This window comes from Limulus polyphemus, unplaced genomic scaffold (assembly GCF_000517525.1).
Source record: "Limulus polyphemus unplaced genomic scaffold, Limulus_polyphemus-2.1.2 Scaffold175, whole genome shotgun sequence".
NCBI lineage: Eukaryota > Metazoa > Arthropoda > Merostomata > Xiphosura > Limulidae > Limulus > Limulus polyphemus.
Window position 1 is genome coordinate 794,802 of NW_013665785.1, and position 15,184 is coordinate 809,985.

The 15,184-nt window shown below is 29.4% G+C and overlaps 1 protein-coding gene across 5 annotated transcripts in view; it reads right to left on the reverse strand.

Annotated features, from left to right (window-relative positions):
- The window catches only part of LOC106478043, a 68,123-nt gene that overhangs the window by 36,513 nt on the left and 16,426 nt on the right, over nucleotides 1–15,184 (reverse strand). For all 5 annotated transcript variants that reach the window (XM_022381562.1, XM_022381560.1, XM_022381559.1 and 2 more), the window contains 6 exons: nucleotides 14,695–14,853; nucleotides 14,085–14,165; nucleotides 12,950–13,119; nucleotides 9,643–9,775; nucleotides 8,379–8,522; nucleotides 3,383–4,798 (listed from right to left, as the gene is read on the reverse strand). In XM_022381562.1, the coding sequence (XP_022237270.1) occupies nucleotides 3,383–4,798; nucleotides 8,379–8,522; nucleotides 9,643–9,775; nucleotides 12,950–13,119; nucleotides 14,085–14,165; nucleotides 14,695–14,853 (2,103 nt within the window). The remainder of the gene's footprint in view (nucleotides 1–3,382; nucleotides 4,799–8,378; nucleotides 8,523–9,642; nucleotides 9,776–12,949; nucleotides 13,120–14,084; nucleotides 14,166–14,694; nucleotides 14,854–15,184) is intronic.

Genomic DNA, 15,184 nt, shown 5'->3' on the forward strand with positions numbered 1-15,184 from the left:
GCCCTAAACTACTATAACTTAACTGAATTTCTAACTAACCCATAAATTGCAGTGCCCCCCCCCCCCCTTGAATCTGTCCCAGTAAAAATGCATCAAAATTAGAAAAGTTACTCTCGGGAAAAACAGAAGAATGCATAAAATTTCATCCAGAACCCAAGAGCTTCCAAGGCCCTAAGGAGAACCCTAGATTCCAGCCATAATGGGGTGCATCTATAGCACACATTCCCTTGCTTCGCTTGGTCACATAAACCTTGAGCCCCCCACTTTTAATTTGCCTCCTACACCTCTGAATTAGTTGAAAAATTCTGTCAGCTGGTCAAAGCAACATCACAATCAAAATAATGAAACTGAGGCCAAATTTTGAAATCTCTCACTTGAACTAACTGGATTTGTAACTAATTCAGTAAAGTAGAAATGTCAGAAGTAATTACTTTTTTTGAAGGCCAGAATGTGATAAGAGAGGTATGGCATGTAGGTTTAAATTTCTTGTTATATCTCAATAAAGAAACAAGCTTGGGGGCTATAAGTTTACATTATGGCTTAGCAATATCTATAAATGTATAATTTGTGCAAAATAAAATCTATTAATACCAGCAATAAAAATTAACGTTTTTAACTTGGATCATATGCTTACACCTCAGAAAAATATTTCCAAACCACACACACATAATCATAGGGCAAACAAACAATAAAGTGAAAATTTGTTTAATTTCACAAAAACTACTCATGAGCTACCTTCAATAACTGTCTCTAATTTAAAAGTGATAAATTAAAGGGAAGGCAGCTAGTCAACCCCACCCATCACCAACATTTGGACTACTCCAATCAAATAGTGAGATTGACTATCACCTAATACTTCAACAGCTGAAAGGGCAAGCATGTTCAGTGAGGGGATTCAAACCCGTGACCTGCAGATTTCAAGTCAAGTGCCAGGCTCAAGAGAAGGTAGTTACCATAGTTAGTTAGAATACAATTAATAAAGATGTTTATTAATCTTTCATCCTTTAATTACCTATACTTTTCACTTAAATTCAATTAGAAAAATTATATTTTTACAATTTTCTCCATTATAAAACATAAGAATTATCAATACCATAGCAGCTAATAATATTAAAAGCAACAGTAGTACACTTAAAGCTGTTTTTTTATCAAATTACTCTTATTATTAGTATTAATTTCATATCAGAAATAAGTTTTAAAAAGTTTTTTGCCATAATTCACTGCCCATAAGACCTTTCTTCAGTATAGCTCATCATCAGCTAAAATTAATGGGCACATTTGATGCATTATTTGAAACACAAAAATTTGTTACTACAGTATAAAATTGCTATGCTGGCAAAATACAGAGTTTCGATGTGATGAAACTATGTGCTTTTATTAAACACTCCTCTTAACTCCAACACAAGGGCTATCTGCACTAGCCGTCTCTAATTTAGCAGTGTAAGACTAGAGGGAAGACAGCTAGTCATCACCACCCACCACCAACTTTTGGGCTACTCTTTTACCAACAAATAGTGGGATTGACCGTCACGTTATAATGCCCCCACGGCTGAAAGGGAGAGCATGTTTGGTGGGACGGGGATTCGAAACCCGAGACCCGCAGATTGCGAGTCGAGCACCCTAACCACCTGGTCATGCCGGGCTAGGCACAGAAAGTAGAGTATCTTTTTTGGAATATATTATACTATATAAACTTTTGTTATATAAACTTTTTTATATATTTTTGTCATATGCAAAGTGAACACTAAAATATATTTTATAAAGCATGATAAGATCAACAAAGATGAGCTTAAAACTTAAACCAATATTATGAATAATATTCAGAAACCAGCTGTATTCTACCTTTTTAATACATTTTTTTATGCCTCAATATGAATATGTAAATCAGAAAAGAGAAGTATAATGAAATGTCATAACTTGCACCACTACAAATAAATACAAACTGTCAACAAGCAGAAGATTCTTATTAGAATATGAGCCATGTGGTTCTTGCCTATTCAACAACAACAAAAAAGCAATATCTACATTTGGTATTTGAATTTTGACTGAGAATTAACATAAAATCTGTATAACAAGTGCTTTACACTCACTCAGCAGTAAAAAAAAAATTCATAATAAAAGATGCATGGGTAAAAATCATTTTCAGTACATAGTCTGTATAGACTTTACTGTATCAATGTTTTCCATGTACATATGTAATCAGCATTACACATTAATTCCCTTGCTCAGAATTACTGTAAAGCTCCTTCATTACACTTGTCCATCTTTACTATATTCTTATAGAATTAACAAGTCTATATTGTTATGATGGTTCTCACAGTCAGACAAGTGATTGAAAAATACATAGGCTGCACATGCTCAAATCTATCAAACAAATGTAGGAAAACAACACTGTAAAGTATGAATTAAAACTAGAGGTCGACACGTATACAAAATCTGAAATCAGGTACCCCTATGAAAAATACCCAGATCCTGCTTGGGTAGTTAAAGAAATAAATACCTTGCATTAAATTTACCATAAATATTAGTTAAATGCTATAAATCTTACACATACATTTCCTCTCTTCAGATCTATAAAATTCTGTAGCCTCTTTTAATACTGAAAGTGACTTTCAATCTTGTCTATATTATACCAGCTGAAAACACATGCTTACAACTGCATTTTTGTCATGTATTCTGAATTTTCTTTAAATTTCAAATTAATAACTGATACCTGGTAGTAAAAAGAAGGCCCAGATCAGGTAATTTTAAACTAGACATGGATCCATGTTGTAGAGTAACCATGCCAACATCTAATTAAAACACTATTTTTAATTGAAAGTACTTGACACATTTCTGCTGTCCCTGGAGAAGGAAACCAAGGACTTTTGAAATGTGTCAAGTCACATATTTTAAAATCCATGTTTTAATTCATGCTTTACAACATTATTTTAATACCTTAGTTTTATCATATTTGTTTATCTTAGTGCAAAGCTATCAAATGGGCTACCCATATTCTTTCCACTGAGGTGAATGGAATCTTAGCATTCCAAGTCAGTAAACTTACTGCTTTCCCACCAGGGAAGACTTTTACCACAATAACTTAATTTGTGTGTGATGTATTCTTGAGTGAAATAATCAATTTACTTCATCAGAGTGAATAAAATCCTCCAAAAATCCATCCAAAAGTGAAAAGGATAAATTAATAAAAATCAAAAAAAAAAAGAGAAAAACGTTTTGAAACAAGATAAAAATATATTCACAATAATATCTCCAAAAACATATTGGTCAATAATAAAAGTGTGAAATTTCAATCACATTCTACATTAAAATATGATGATTGAAAAAAAAAAAAAACAAGAGAAACAAGATACAGTCAATATACAAACGTTATTATACTAACCAAACTTGATTTGTTCAGAAACTTTATGCCTTCATCATCTCTTTCTTCCATTAAATCTTCAACTTCCACTTTCCCATAAATATTAACTTGTGTAGAAAACATAAAACTTTGAAGAGCTGATTTCAAACGAGCAGAATTGGTGGGATGTCTTTTCCCCAAAAGGGAGTTGTTTGTGAGTATATCTTCTACAGGAATATAAAGCTTAAAATAATTTCCTTTCTTTAATAATGGATATGCTTGTACAGATACATCATAAAAATCTAGCACTGCTTTTCTTAGATGATTCTTTACAGAACTGTTATCCTTACATAATACTGTCACGGCAGAGGAAAAATTCTGAATTATTATATTGTCACTGAATGCTGTTGTTCCTTCTAATTTTGTTTTTGTATATTTTGTTACATTGAAGTCTTTACTGGTAGCAAGTCTATTACAGAACACTATAAGTGGTGCTCCTATCATAGTTACTGAGCACTGAAATGACCAATGTCCAATTCTTTTTTGAAATGGAATTGTTGTATGGTGTATGTACAAATTCTGTGCAATATACAAGTAAAATTTAGTGGTATTATTTGATTCGTTTTTGAACAGCATCTCATAAATATTAGATAAATCATCTTTGATCCCAGATCTGGAAATTAACACTTGTTCCTCTTCTGACATTTCACTGACCCCAGATTTGGAAGTGAACATTTGGTTCTCATCAAACACTTCACTGACCTCAGATTTGGAAGTAAACACATGGTACTCATCAGATATTCCACAGACTCCAGAATTGGAAGTGAACACTTGTTCCTTTTCCAACACTTCACTGACCCCAGATTTGGAAGTAAACATTTGGTACTCATCAGACATTCCACAGACCCCAGACTTGGAAGTGAATATTTGTTCCTTTTCCAATATTTCACTGACACCAGATTTAGAAGTAAACATTTGTTTTTGTGCTGACATTTCATGTTTTATTTTTTCTTGTTCATTAGTAGTTAAGGATACAGAATTATTATTTTCAATATCATTTTGTTCTCTTTCTTTACATGTCATGGTATCTTTAATATTATCATACACATTACAGTCAAACTTTTCTTTAGAATAAAAGTTTTGTTTCAGCCCTATCCTCTGAACTTCAACCAGTGGCAACACAGATGATAGTTTACATACCAAATAACAGGAAATCTCTCTAGTTTCACTAGTAACTGACATAGCCTTAATCTCTTCTTTGACTAGCTTACCATCTTTAATAGCTACAATAGAACCTAACGGAACAATAGATCTTTTCATCAATCCATGGGAGAAACAGCAGCCATGAATGTAACACTGACAGGGGCAATCTTTTTCAATAAATAAAGATATGCTGTCAGTAGAGTCTTTAAGGTAGATAGTTCCATTTTCAGAAGAGTCCAAAAGTCCAATCAAAAGCTATAAAAAAGAAAACTTACAATGAATAAATTCAAATCTAATTTCTAAGTGCATCAAATGCAAATAATTTAAAAATACAAGTAACCTTAAGTGCAATAATATACATTATGCAGCTCTTTCTCACAGAATAAAAGTACAAATAATAACACTTCATCTATTTTTATAGTCAAAATTTACATAAATTATTTCAATCAGTTAAGAAAAACTTCTGCTACGACATATTATTACCGAAGATTTGTAATCAAAACTCTTTGATAAGTTCTACTTTAAAATTTTTGAAGGCCAAATTATAACTTAAATAAACACTTGACCACTTTTAGTAGTAAACTAATCAGTACATGAGAAAAAAAAAATTTGAGTGATGTTGATTAAAACTGAAATGCTTTTGTTTCTTTTAGTACAATTATGGTTAATTCCAATTGCAATGGCTTATTGGTAAAATGTACATTATCAGAATCTTTAAACTGGCTTCCAAAACACATACTGCTACCTCACCTAGAATCAGGTTCAAACTCTGGTGCAAACAGCATCTTAATAATATTACTTAGGTAATGAGTGGTGCATATTATTTTAAGGTTAAAGTAGCAGCAGTTACTTTTAACAGATTCTGCAATGGTAGAACTGCACGAGGAACAGGGTTACAGTACATTTGCATTTGTCATTATTAGGCCAAAATATTGATCTTGAGTCAATCCTACCAAAACAGACTCTCCACTCAAATTAAACTAAGGCTTAGGCATAACTGATTACACACTAGTCTACAAAAACCAGTTAACCAATAATAATGTTTAGCATATTCCATTCCTACATTATTGACTTTAAGTGTCATTTCTTTACTAGTTATTATTATGACCTGATGTTCAAAGTAATATTAAATTTAAAAAATACTTCTTTTATATCTAATTCAAATTTCATACCTTATAAAATATTATACAATGCATGTTAGATAATAGTTCATGTATGCAGAGAAGGTCATTAATTAAAACATATTTGATTTTCATCAGTTACAATAAGCTCAAACTCAAACATTACTCAGAAAGATACAAATATATATAAGAAAATTTATATTTCAAAGTTAAAGCACTGAGAATGAATAGCATTTAAAGCTGGGAAATTAGTAGAAGTTACTAATCAATTAATTATCAAACTCATTAATGAATTACATCCAACTAACTGATTATTCTCAGCTGAGACTAACATTCCTATTTTCAGTTTGTCTTGGGTTGTTTTAACCTTATATTGCATATTGTAACATAAAGGAAACAAATCTATCTTTGTTGCTTAATACACACATAAATGCTTCAGTTTTCTAGTTGAATGCTCTTACTTTCAGGTAACATTCTAAATAAACCATGGAATTATTTTAATTGGTTCCTCAATTGACCAATGTTACTTCAAGGTAATGTACCCATTTATAACTCACAAACACATACTATACAAAAACATATTTTGTGCAACATAGACCTATTTAAGTAGGAAATTACTCAAAGAAAACATTTCTTTCCACTGTATTTTCATAATGCTTGCAACAGAGGGTTAAAGACCTTTTCAAACTACCCTTGGTTTAATATGTTAAGATATCTTCAGGTACAACAATTTAGAATTAAGTTACTTTTATAATACTAAACTGTTGCACGTGAAAATGTATCATAAACACAACACAGTAAAAAACCTGTAACAAGCTTAAAATATCATTGATGCCATTCCATAAGTTTCTTCTTACAAATTTTCACAAGATGACTTAAAACTAAATGATGTAATTCTTTGTTGAAAACAATTGTTCTTAGATTTTGTGATAAAACCAGGAAAGATCCTTCTCAAAATGTGTAATAGATAATATATAATCAAGTGAAAATAAATTCACTCCAACCTAAAAGCAAAGACAGTAATTTTTTTACTATTTAGTAAGAAAACTTATTATGAACCTAGAGGGCCTCTTTGCAGAGATTAAAATGATTCATAAGGTGTAAATCAAAGTATTATAAGAAATATTAAAATCACGGTAATATCAAAGATATCTTACAGATGTTTCAGAATTGCTTTTTATAATTCCATCATCAATCCAAAAAACTTAAAAAATAATTAACAACTTTAAAGAATACAAAACATCATAAGCTCTTACATGAAAACTTATTGATACCAATGGAAGTTTAGAAAGAAACACATTAAAGTGATTAACAGGTTTATATTTTACTGGACAGGTTAGAAGAAACTGTAGAAACACATGAACATGCTAAGAAATGAATAAATCAAACAACTTATAGTTTATTGTACTTGACAATATTTAAGGGAAATAGGCCAACAGCCAGACTTTCATTTTCCTTTTTCAGTACTTCCTATCTAGCTAGAGCTTGTCATGATTAAACAGGAAATAGAAGTGTCGTTGTGGTAAATAGGTTAACAGCTTAATGGTGTTACATACTGTTAGACTGTTATTAGTTCACGTATAGTCATTCTTGATACGCACAGTTAAAAGAATAAGTTATTCAGCAATCAACTTTTTTGAATGAATAACAAATACTTACTACTAACTTGCTGTAAATTTTTTTATAAAAGCAGCCTTACCCTAAGTAACACTGGTCACATCTGTAGCTTGTAATAAGTAAGAAATGTATTAGTCCAAACAAGGTAAACATGAACAACAGGGATCAATGTGGGTAATTATATGGCAATATTTTGATTATTTGGATAACTGGAATAATCAAAAATAGAATTAATCAGAAACACTATAATTTTAATTAGTTGATTACTTTCATGACTTGTGACACTAATCAATTAAGAATAAACTTGAATTAAATAAAATAATAATGAAAAATTATAATTGCAATATTTTGATTGCTTGGATGCTTGAAATAATAAAAAACAATAGTAACTGGAAACACTAATTTAAATTAGTTGATTATCTTCACAACATTCTTTGATTTAATTGTAATTTTTGATCAATCAATTATTTTATGTGACAGCAATATCAATTACATCAATTAATCAAGTTAGTCCCTTGGCTTTAATAACATTAAATGCAGCTTCCAAGTTTAAAACCTTAATAATTTAGCTTTGTTAAAATCTTCATATGCAGCAAGTTTTCAATATTTGATTGTCAAATCGATATCAACAAGTACTCTTTTTTTAATATTAATTTTAAAAATTAATTTAAAAATTAATAATTGTTATAAAAACATTAAAAATTGTATAAGAGATTTCCAGGTGAACTTCATCCCACAGTTACATCTGGTTTAGTACCACGATCAACCAAACTGCAAAAATATGAAAAGTTCAATGACATATAAAAATAGCAGCATTTATTAGCCATTTTACATTTTTATATACAAGTTATCTCATCTGTCAGATGAAAAGACATTGTAATGAAAGAATGAGACCAAATTTATTCTATAAAGATATAAAAATCATTATGTTCAAACCCATATCAGTATTAAACAACATGAAAACACTGTTACAACGTGAAATAAAACACCAAGTTAGGTACATGTGATGGCACATCACCATGATGTCTTTTTATACCTTAATATTTTTAACTTGATTGTTTCATATTATTTTAAATACATAAACAAAAGATACATACAAGTGGTTTAGATGTATCTGATGAAGAAAAGGAAACAAAACCAAACTCCCATTCTTTTGTTTTTTTAAATACACTTCCTTGCTGCTCTAAAAGTTTAAATGCTTCCACAATTGTCGGAAATGAGATATTTTGAAAACAGATATCCTACAGAATAGAAAAAAAACTTATTGTTTAGTTGAAGAACCATTCATATTTCCAGTAATAAAAAGCATGTAAAAAAAACAACTATATTATCAAGTGTAATTTTTATTTGTAAACTATGAGTTCATATCCTTTATATTTTAAAGTTACAATGTATTCATGTTATGCAACTTCAAACAAATAACTTAAAATATCAAAAAATATTTACTTTTAATGATTTTTGTTCAGTGATGTATTTGTAAGATTTTCCAATGTACTAAAGTATAAACGTACACTACATACAATATCCTGCAGACAATATGTAATTTATATAAAAGATATTTTATAATCTCATTCATTTTAAGTAACATAAAATATTCTAACCAAACTTAAGAGATTTAATTAAATATAACAAATGGAATTCATACATTAGTAAATTCATTTCAATACCAATCATAACAAAACCAAAATGAAAAAGTACCCTAAGAGACAACAAAGATTATGAAAAAAAAATCAAACCAAGCATAACATAAACATTGCATCAATTTTTAAAAACAATCTAACACAATCTAACTATATACAGTTGAATACCTAAAAGAAATAAGTAATTAAAAGCATGAACAAAAAAGTAATACAAAACAAATTTCAAGACTAATATCAGTATGTTCTTTTAGGAAACTGGTTATTATTGAACTTGTTTTAGTTTAACTACTGAAACCAAGAGACCCCCACAGATATACAATGGCTTCTAAAGGTACAAATCAAGCATGTAACAGTAATAAAATTATACATCTGGACAGAAAGATAATATGTAACTATTTTTTCAAATACTGATTTGACTTGCTGGAAATGTGAAGGAAATTCAAAGGACCAACATATATAACATAATGAATGAAGATAAAATGTCAAAAATTTTTAAAAAGTACAAAATAAATAAAGGTATCTTCAGTGCAATTGTACAAATCAAAATAACAAGCACACAAATATAATAAATAAAAAACAAAAAAAGTTTAAATACAAGCTGATGAATAAAAAAATGTGATACTGTTTTAAAAAAATAAAAATGTACTATAAAGATCCTTTACGTTAAATGAATTAAAAAGTTTTACCATTTGATAGTAGACATAATGATTACAATGCTCACTTTAGAAGCAGGAAAACAGGAATGAGGTCTACTAGTTACTTCCTGAAGCACCAGTCTTTGAGTTAATTTAAATAATGGATGGCCATTCAGAAAGCAGGGGCATGAAGCAAGAGTAAAGAGAAAACTTTTTGCCCTGTTAATGAAAAATAAAAAGATAAGAATATATAAGGATATATCTTACAAAGATAAAGAAATCTTGGACACAGAAACTAAATTATTCTTTATTCATAAATGTTTCACCTCTCTTGAAAATATATTTATAAGCAATTGTGAATTTTTACAACAATTTTTAAAATTACATTATAATGATCTGTCATACTTAACATGAGCTTAGCATGCACTTAAGGTCAAGTTAATTCTTAAAAATTACATGTACGAGTTATTAGAATTCAAAATTTGTAATAACTATTAATTTGTATTTAAAATTTTTATTTACGAAAATTCTTAAAAAACCTAGGGGTTGAAGCCTCCAGCCCCATATTCAGCTATGTCCATGTTTAGTGAAACAGAAAAAAGTTTTCAGTCCAATTTGGTATGAAGCCAATTGATAAATATTCACTTAGAGAAGCTGATTCATATAAAAATAAATTTGTATTACAGAAGTTGAGCAAGTGACATTATAGTTCATGTTGTCATGTCTGGTCATACTCCATCTGAAAACTGTGCATTTGAAAAGAGCTTTGCAGTGTAGTTTCCACTACAAACAGTTCCTTCATAAGAGCATCATGTCCAAAGCATACCAATCCTTCCTACTGGCTTTCTGTCTAGTGTATGAGGCCAACAGTTTCAACAGTTCAATCACATAGAAATCCATAGGTGTTGCATCTGGTGACTTGACAGATATTTCTTCATATGGAATAGCATGAATACCCATTTCATTCTTCAGCTGCTTGAGGTAAGCAAATGTTGAAAGGATACATCATGGAAGCAACTTACGTACAGATGACTTGTGCTCCTTTTCCAGATGAAGATAATTCTTGATTATGTTGCATACTGTTATTTAAGGCAAGTAGACAGCTTTTGTCACTGATCTTTGTGTTCATGGATTCTCACTTGTTACAAGATGCTGCACTTTGCTGCTGAAGTATGACTTGTTACAAGTCTTTTTAGGATGATGCTGGTGCCCCAAGTTGTTGTATAATGCCTTTAAGTACAAAAGTTATCCTCATCTTGGAAATTTTAAGTCCCCAATCTGAACATACCTTTAATATCTGAGTGTGTGAATATTTTATGTCAAAAAGGTCAGTAACACTTCCCAAACTTTTAGTGAAATCACACTACAAGGGATATCCTCATATTGAAAATTCTAAATCCCCAAACTGAACACCTTTTGATTTGAGTGCATGAATATTTTACATCAGAAAGTAAAGTTACACTTTATAAAAGCAATGAATTTTTGGTGGGATCATACTACCTACAAAATGCCAAACAATGTCCAAATGCAGTTTTGATACATGCTGTTCCACTGGGACTTTATATCAACTGTGTTTGTCAACTGACTGGCCAATTTGCATATTCAAAATCATATTAATATAACATATAAAGTACTCTGTATTCTTATAATTTCACTTTTTGTGTGATATGCAGGCATAAGTTTTCTAACTGCTTTTAATAATATAAAACGTTTTTAATTTTTTCATTTAGTTAGTTTCCATGCAAGTTTAGCATAAACACATGGTCTAGAAAACCAATGAAGTTGCCTTGTTTGAGATGCCTTTTTTTCTTTCTTTTCTATAGCAGCTAACACCTACTCTGCTCAAGTGCATGTTGTGGTCTACTTCATTTAAGTATAAGAAGGGTCAACTTTGCCTGCAACATCCTCTGCTGGCCAAGTGGATGATGTCTGTATGTTACAGCCAGCAAATTTTGCAAGATAGCAAAAGTCTCTTTGCAGGAGAAATAAAACAATGTTTCTTTCAAAATTGAAGCATTTATTCTTTCTCAGTTCTACTTGGTTTTCATTGTGATTAGTTTGGCAAAGATTCATCTATGGGGATGGAAAGCTGATGATCTAATACTAATCCTCTATAGACAATTATGTACTTGTGTGTATGAAGGTATGCACAAAGTTTTTTTTTGTCTAAACAAAATTTGTTTTCACTGTCCATCAAATGTATCCAATCTGTCAATTTCTGATACAACTTATAACCTCAATGAAGTTTTCAGATTCACATTACACCCAACTTTCTAGTTTGATCCTACTGTTATTGAGTATGCCTATCTAATACTTTAACAGAAATCAGTTCACCTAAAAATATCACATCTGTATTCAATAGGACCTACAGTTAAAATATTTTGTAACATGTTGCATATACTAACTGTTTTTTGTTTTGGTTTTCTGTTATCAACAGAAAAATATTATTGTTTAGACATACATCTAAGCAAATGTAACCCTAGTCAAAATGGATTATTCAGACATGAGAACACTATGTGTTAGACCAGTTTGATGTCATGCACAAACTAATTAATTATCACAGACATGTATATTTGCAAAGATCACAATATTACATGAAATAATCAAATGTTGTTATGCTTACAAACTTAAGTTTTTAATTTGCAAATACTAGATCTAGATAATATTTATGGATGGATTATTATAAGTAACTTACATTTAGTTGTGAAATCAATTAATTCACCTAACTTAATGGGTAAAGCTACAGTATGAGAAATAAAAAAAATTTTAACCATCAAGTTCCAGACTTGTTTCTAAACTATTCACTACTGCTGGGAGCCCATATATTGCATCATATTAAGTAATTGTATATTTAGTCCTTTAAAAAACTCACTATACAGAACTGACCAAATATATTTAGATGAAATCAGCTGTTTTTTAAATAAAAAGAAATAATGGCCCCAGCAGAAATTAATGGAGTTAACTGTAGTATCAATGGTAATAATTTTTACATTTTTGTGTGACCCATAAGCAATTGGTGACATAAATAGTTTTAAAAAATGTTGTTAAAAAGTAATGAGATCCATACGCCCCCATGAGTAGTTTTTAAGATTAATATTGCAGATGGAAATCAACAGATCATAAGCCACAATTAAATTTTTTTATTTAAATTAACTGTTAAAGCAGGAACTATTTTCAAATACTTCTAGATCATGGACTCTAAAAAACATATGTGTTAGCAAAATTTAAACTATATAACTTAATGTCTTATTTTGAAATATGTTTATTAGTTATTTATAGTAAGGTTGGAAAAGTGTCTATTTTGTAACCATTAGTGGTTCTGAAAATATGCACTAAAATTAGCTGTCAAATAAAGTCATCTCATACAAAAGTGGCAGTAAAAAATATTTAAACCTGTTTTTATTCACAAGCTGGGATTTAAACAGTTCTTCTCTAGATATAACTGCAGGACAGAGTTTGTTTTCTAGTATTTCAGCTACCTCCACTAAAAAATCAAAGCTGTTCACATTCAACCCAAATTCCTGGGCCAAGTCTAGACAGGACAAAGCAAGAACTGATGTCTCCTTAGAGAAATAAAACAAAATAATTGTTGAATAAAAACTATGTCAAATATTTTGAAGTTAAAAGTTTAATTTTAAGTTGAAAGTATAATATCTTTAAATGATTAGCAAGTTCAAACAACCAAAGTTAACGTACTTCAGCATCTACATATTATATAAAAAAAAGATTACTGTGTACTTTTGAAAACGAAGTCACACAGTTAAACTTTTTTTACCCCACTATACCCAATTAAAATTGGACTTGACCCTTTTTCTTCCATTTTTGGAGTTATTAGGAAACAAAAAAATATTAGTTTGTTCTTTATTTCTGAGCTTGTTTCTTAAGTTGCAAACTGAATACTTATATTTCAGACTGATTTTCATATTCATCTAAATACACTTAACAGTTTTGTCACCTCCAGTCTAACAAAGAATTATTTATTATCTTAAAACTGGAATATGCTGTTTAAAACCTTAAAAAATAAATAATTTGTCAAGTCATAAGATCTGACTTATTCTTTCCACCAAAACTAAACTATACTCGAGCTTTATTATTTACATTCCTTCCAATGCTTAAGTAATGTTAACTTGCTAATCGTATAAGAAATTGTAACAAATTGTTTTTGAATATTATTTTTCAATTGCTAACTAGGGGAATGGTAAAATTAGAAACATACTAAATCATAGATTGGAGCTGGAAATTAATTATTATTATTAGACATCGGATACATTCAGTAAAGTACTTAGATAAAGTCTCTCTTTAATATAATAACTTTTCTTTGGGTTTATTTTTATTACTCTTTTTTTTTAACTTAAAGTTATTTTAAATATTTTTGTAAGTTATTAAAATTTTAAATCTTAGTTTTTAATAAATTGTACCCTAGCTGCTCTACAAAACAAAACAAAAAGTCACTTAAAAAATCCCTTTTGACTTTTACATCTTTGATATATAAATCTCTATCAAACATTTTATTGAAAGAACCATTTACCCCAGACACTTTTTCTTCTTCTGTTTTCTGAACAATCCTTATGGATGACAAACCACAAAGAATAAGTTTCTTTGTTTTGCACTGTAATAACAATATGATATTTTACATATGATACACAATAAAGACAAAATAACTTGAAAAGCACCAAAAATGGCACAACTGTATAATGAAACTTCAACACCCATAAACTTTGCTAAACACTTATACATCCTACATGCAATAGTTTTCTTAAGCCAAAAAAAGAAATAAAATAGTAACCTATTAATTATAATGATATCTTCAGTTTTTATAAATACAAACTACGAGAAAAGTTGAATGTTTCTTTGTTACTTTTATAAAATAGTTCTAAAATGTATATTGTAATAAAGTACCTTCTTATTATTTACAACAATTACATTACTTTTGTTGGTTGTAGTTTTTTCTTTATTATTTATAACAATTAGATTACTTTTTTTGGTTTTAATATTCTAATGTTTTATTATTTAGAACATCTCAAATTTACATTACTGTTTTTATAACATTTAGACTGCTTTTTTTGTTTTAATACAGTAATTGTCAAATTTCTCATATATCTTGAGCAATTCATGCCCAAAATTTTAATTTTTCTCACCTTAGAATCAGCCAGATGAACATTACACACTTGTATCTTGTCTCCTGCATCCAGGGAGGGTAGCACAGATATTCCTTTCATGAAGCAGGTATACAAAAGTATTTTGTTGTCTAGACAATATATGCCAAGTCCTGGGTTGGGAATATTACTTATCACTCCCTAGAACATCAACAAGTATTTGTCATTAGAAAATTAGTAAAGTGAATAACAACCACAATGAGAAAATGTGGATATTTCATATATTTATTTTTTAACAGATTACAACTCAATTTCTGCTTATTATTATTTCATTTGCAATATCATTATTTGTTTTGGGACAAAAAATTTAGGCTCAATGTTCACTTAGGTAGTTTCAAAGCAACTCTTACATTTTTAACCTTCAGCACTTAATATTCACAGTATGAAAAAACTATTAAAAAAAATAACCTTTATACACATGCACACATACAAGCATTAAAACATATATACACATACAGATATGTAAGTATAT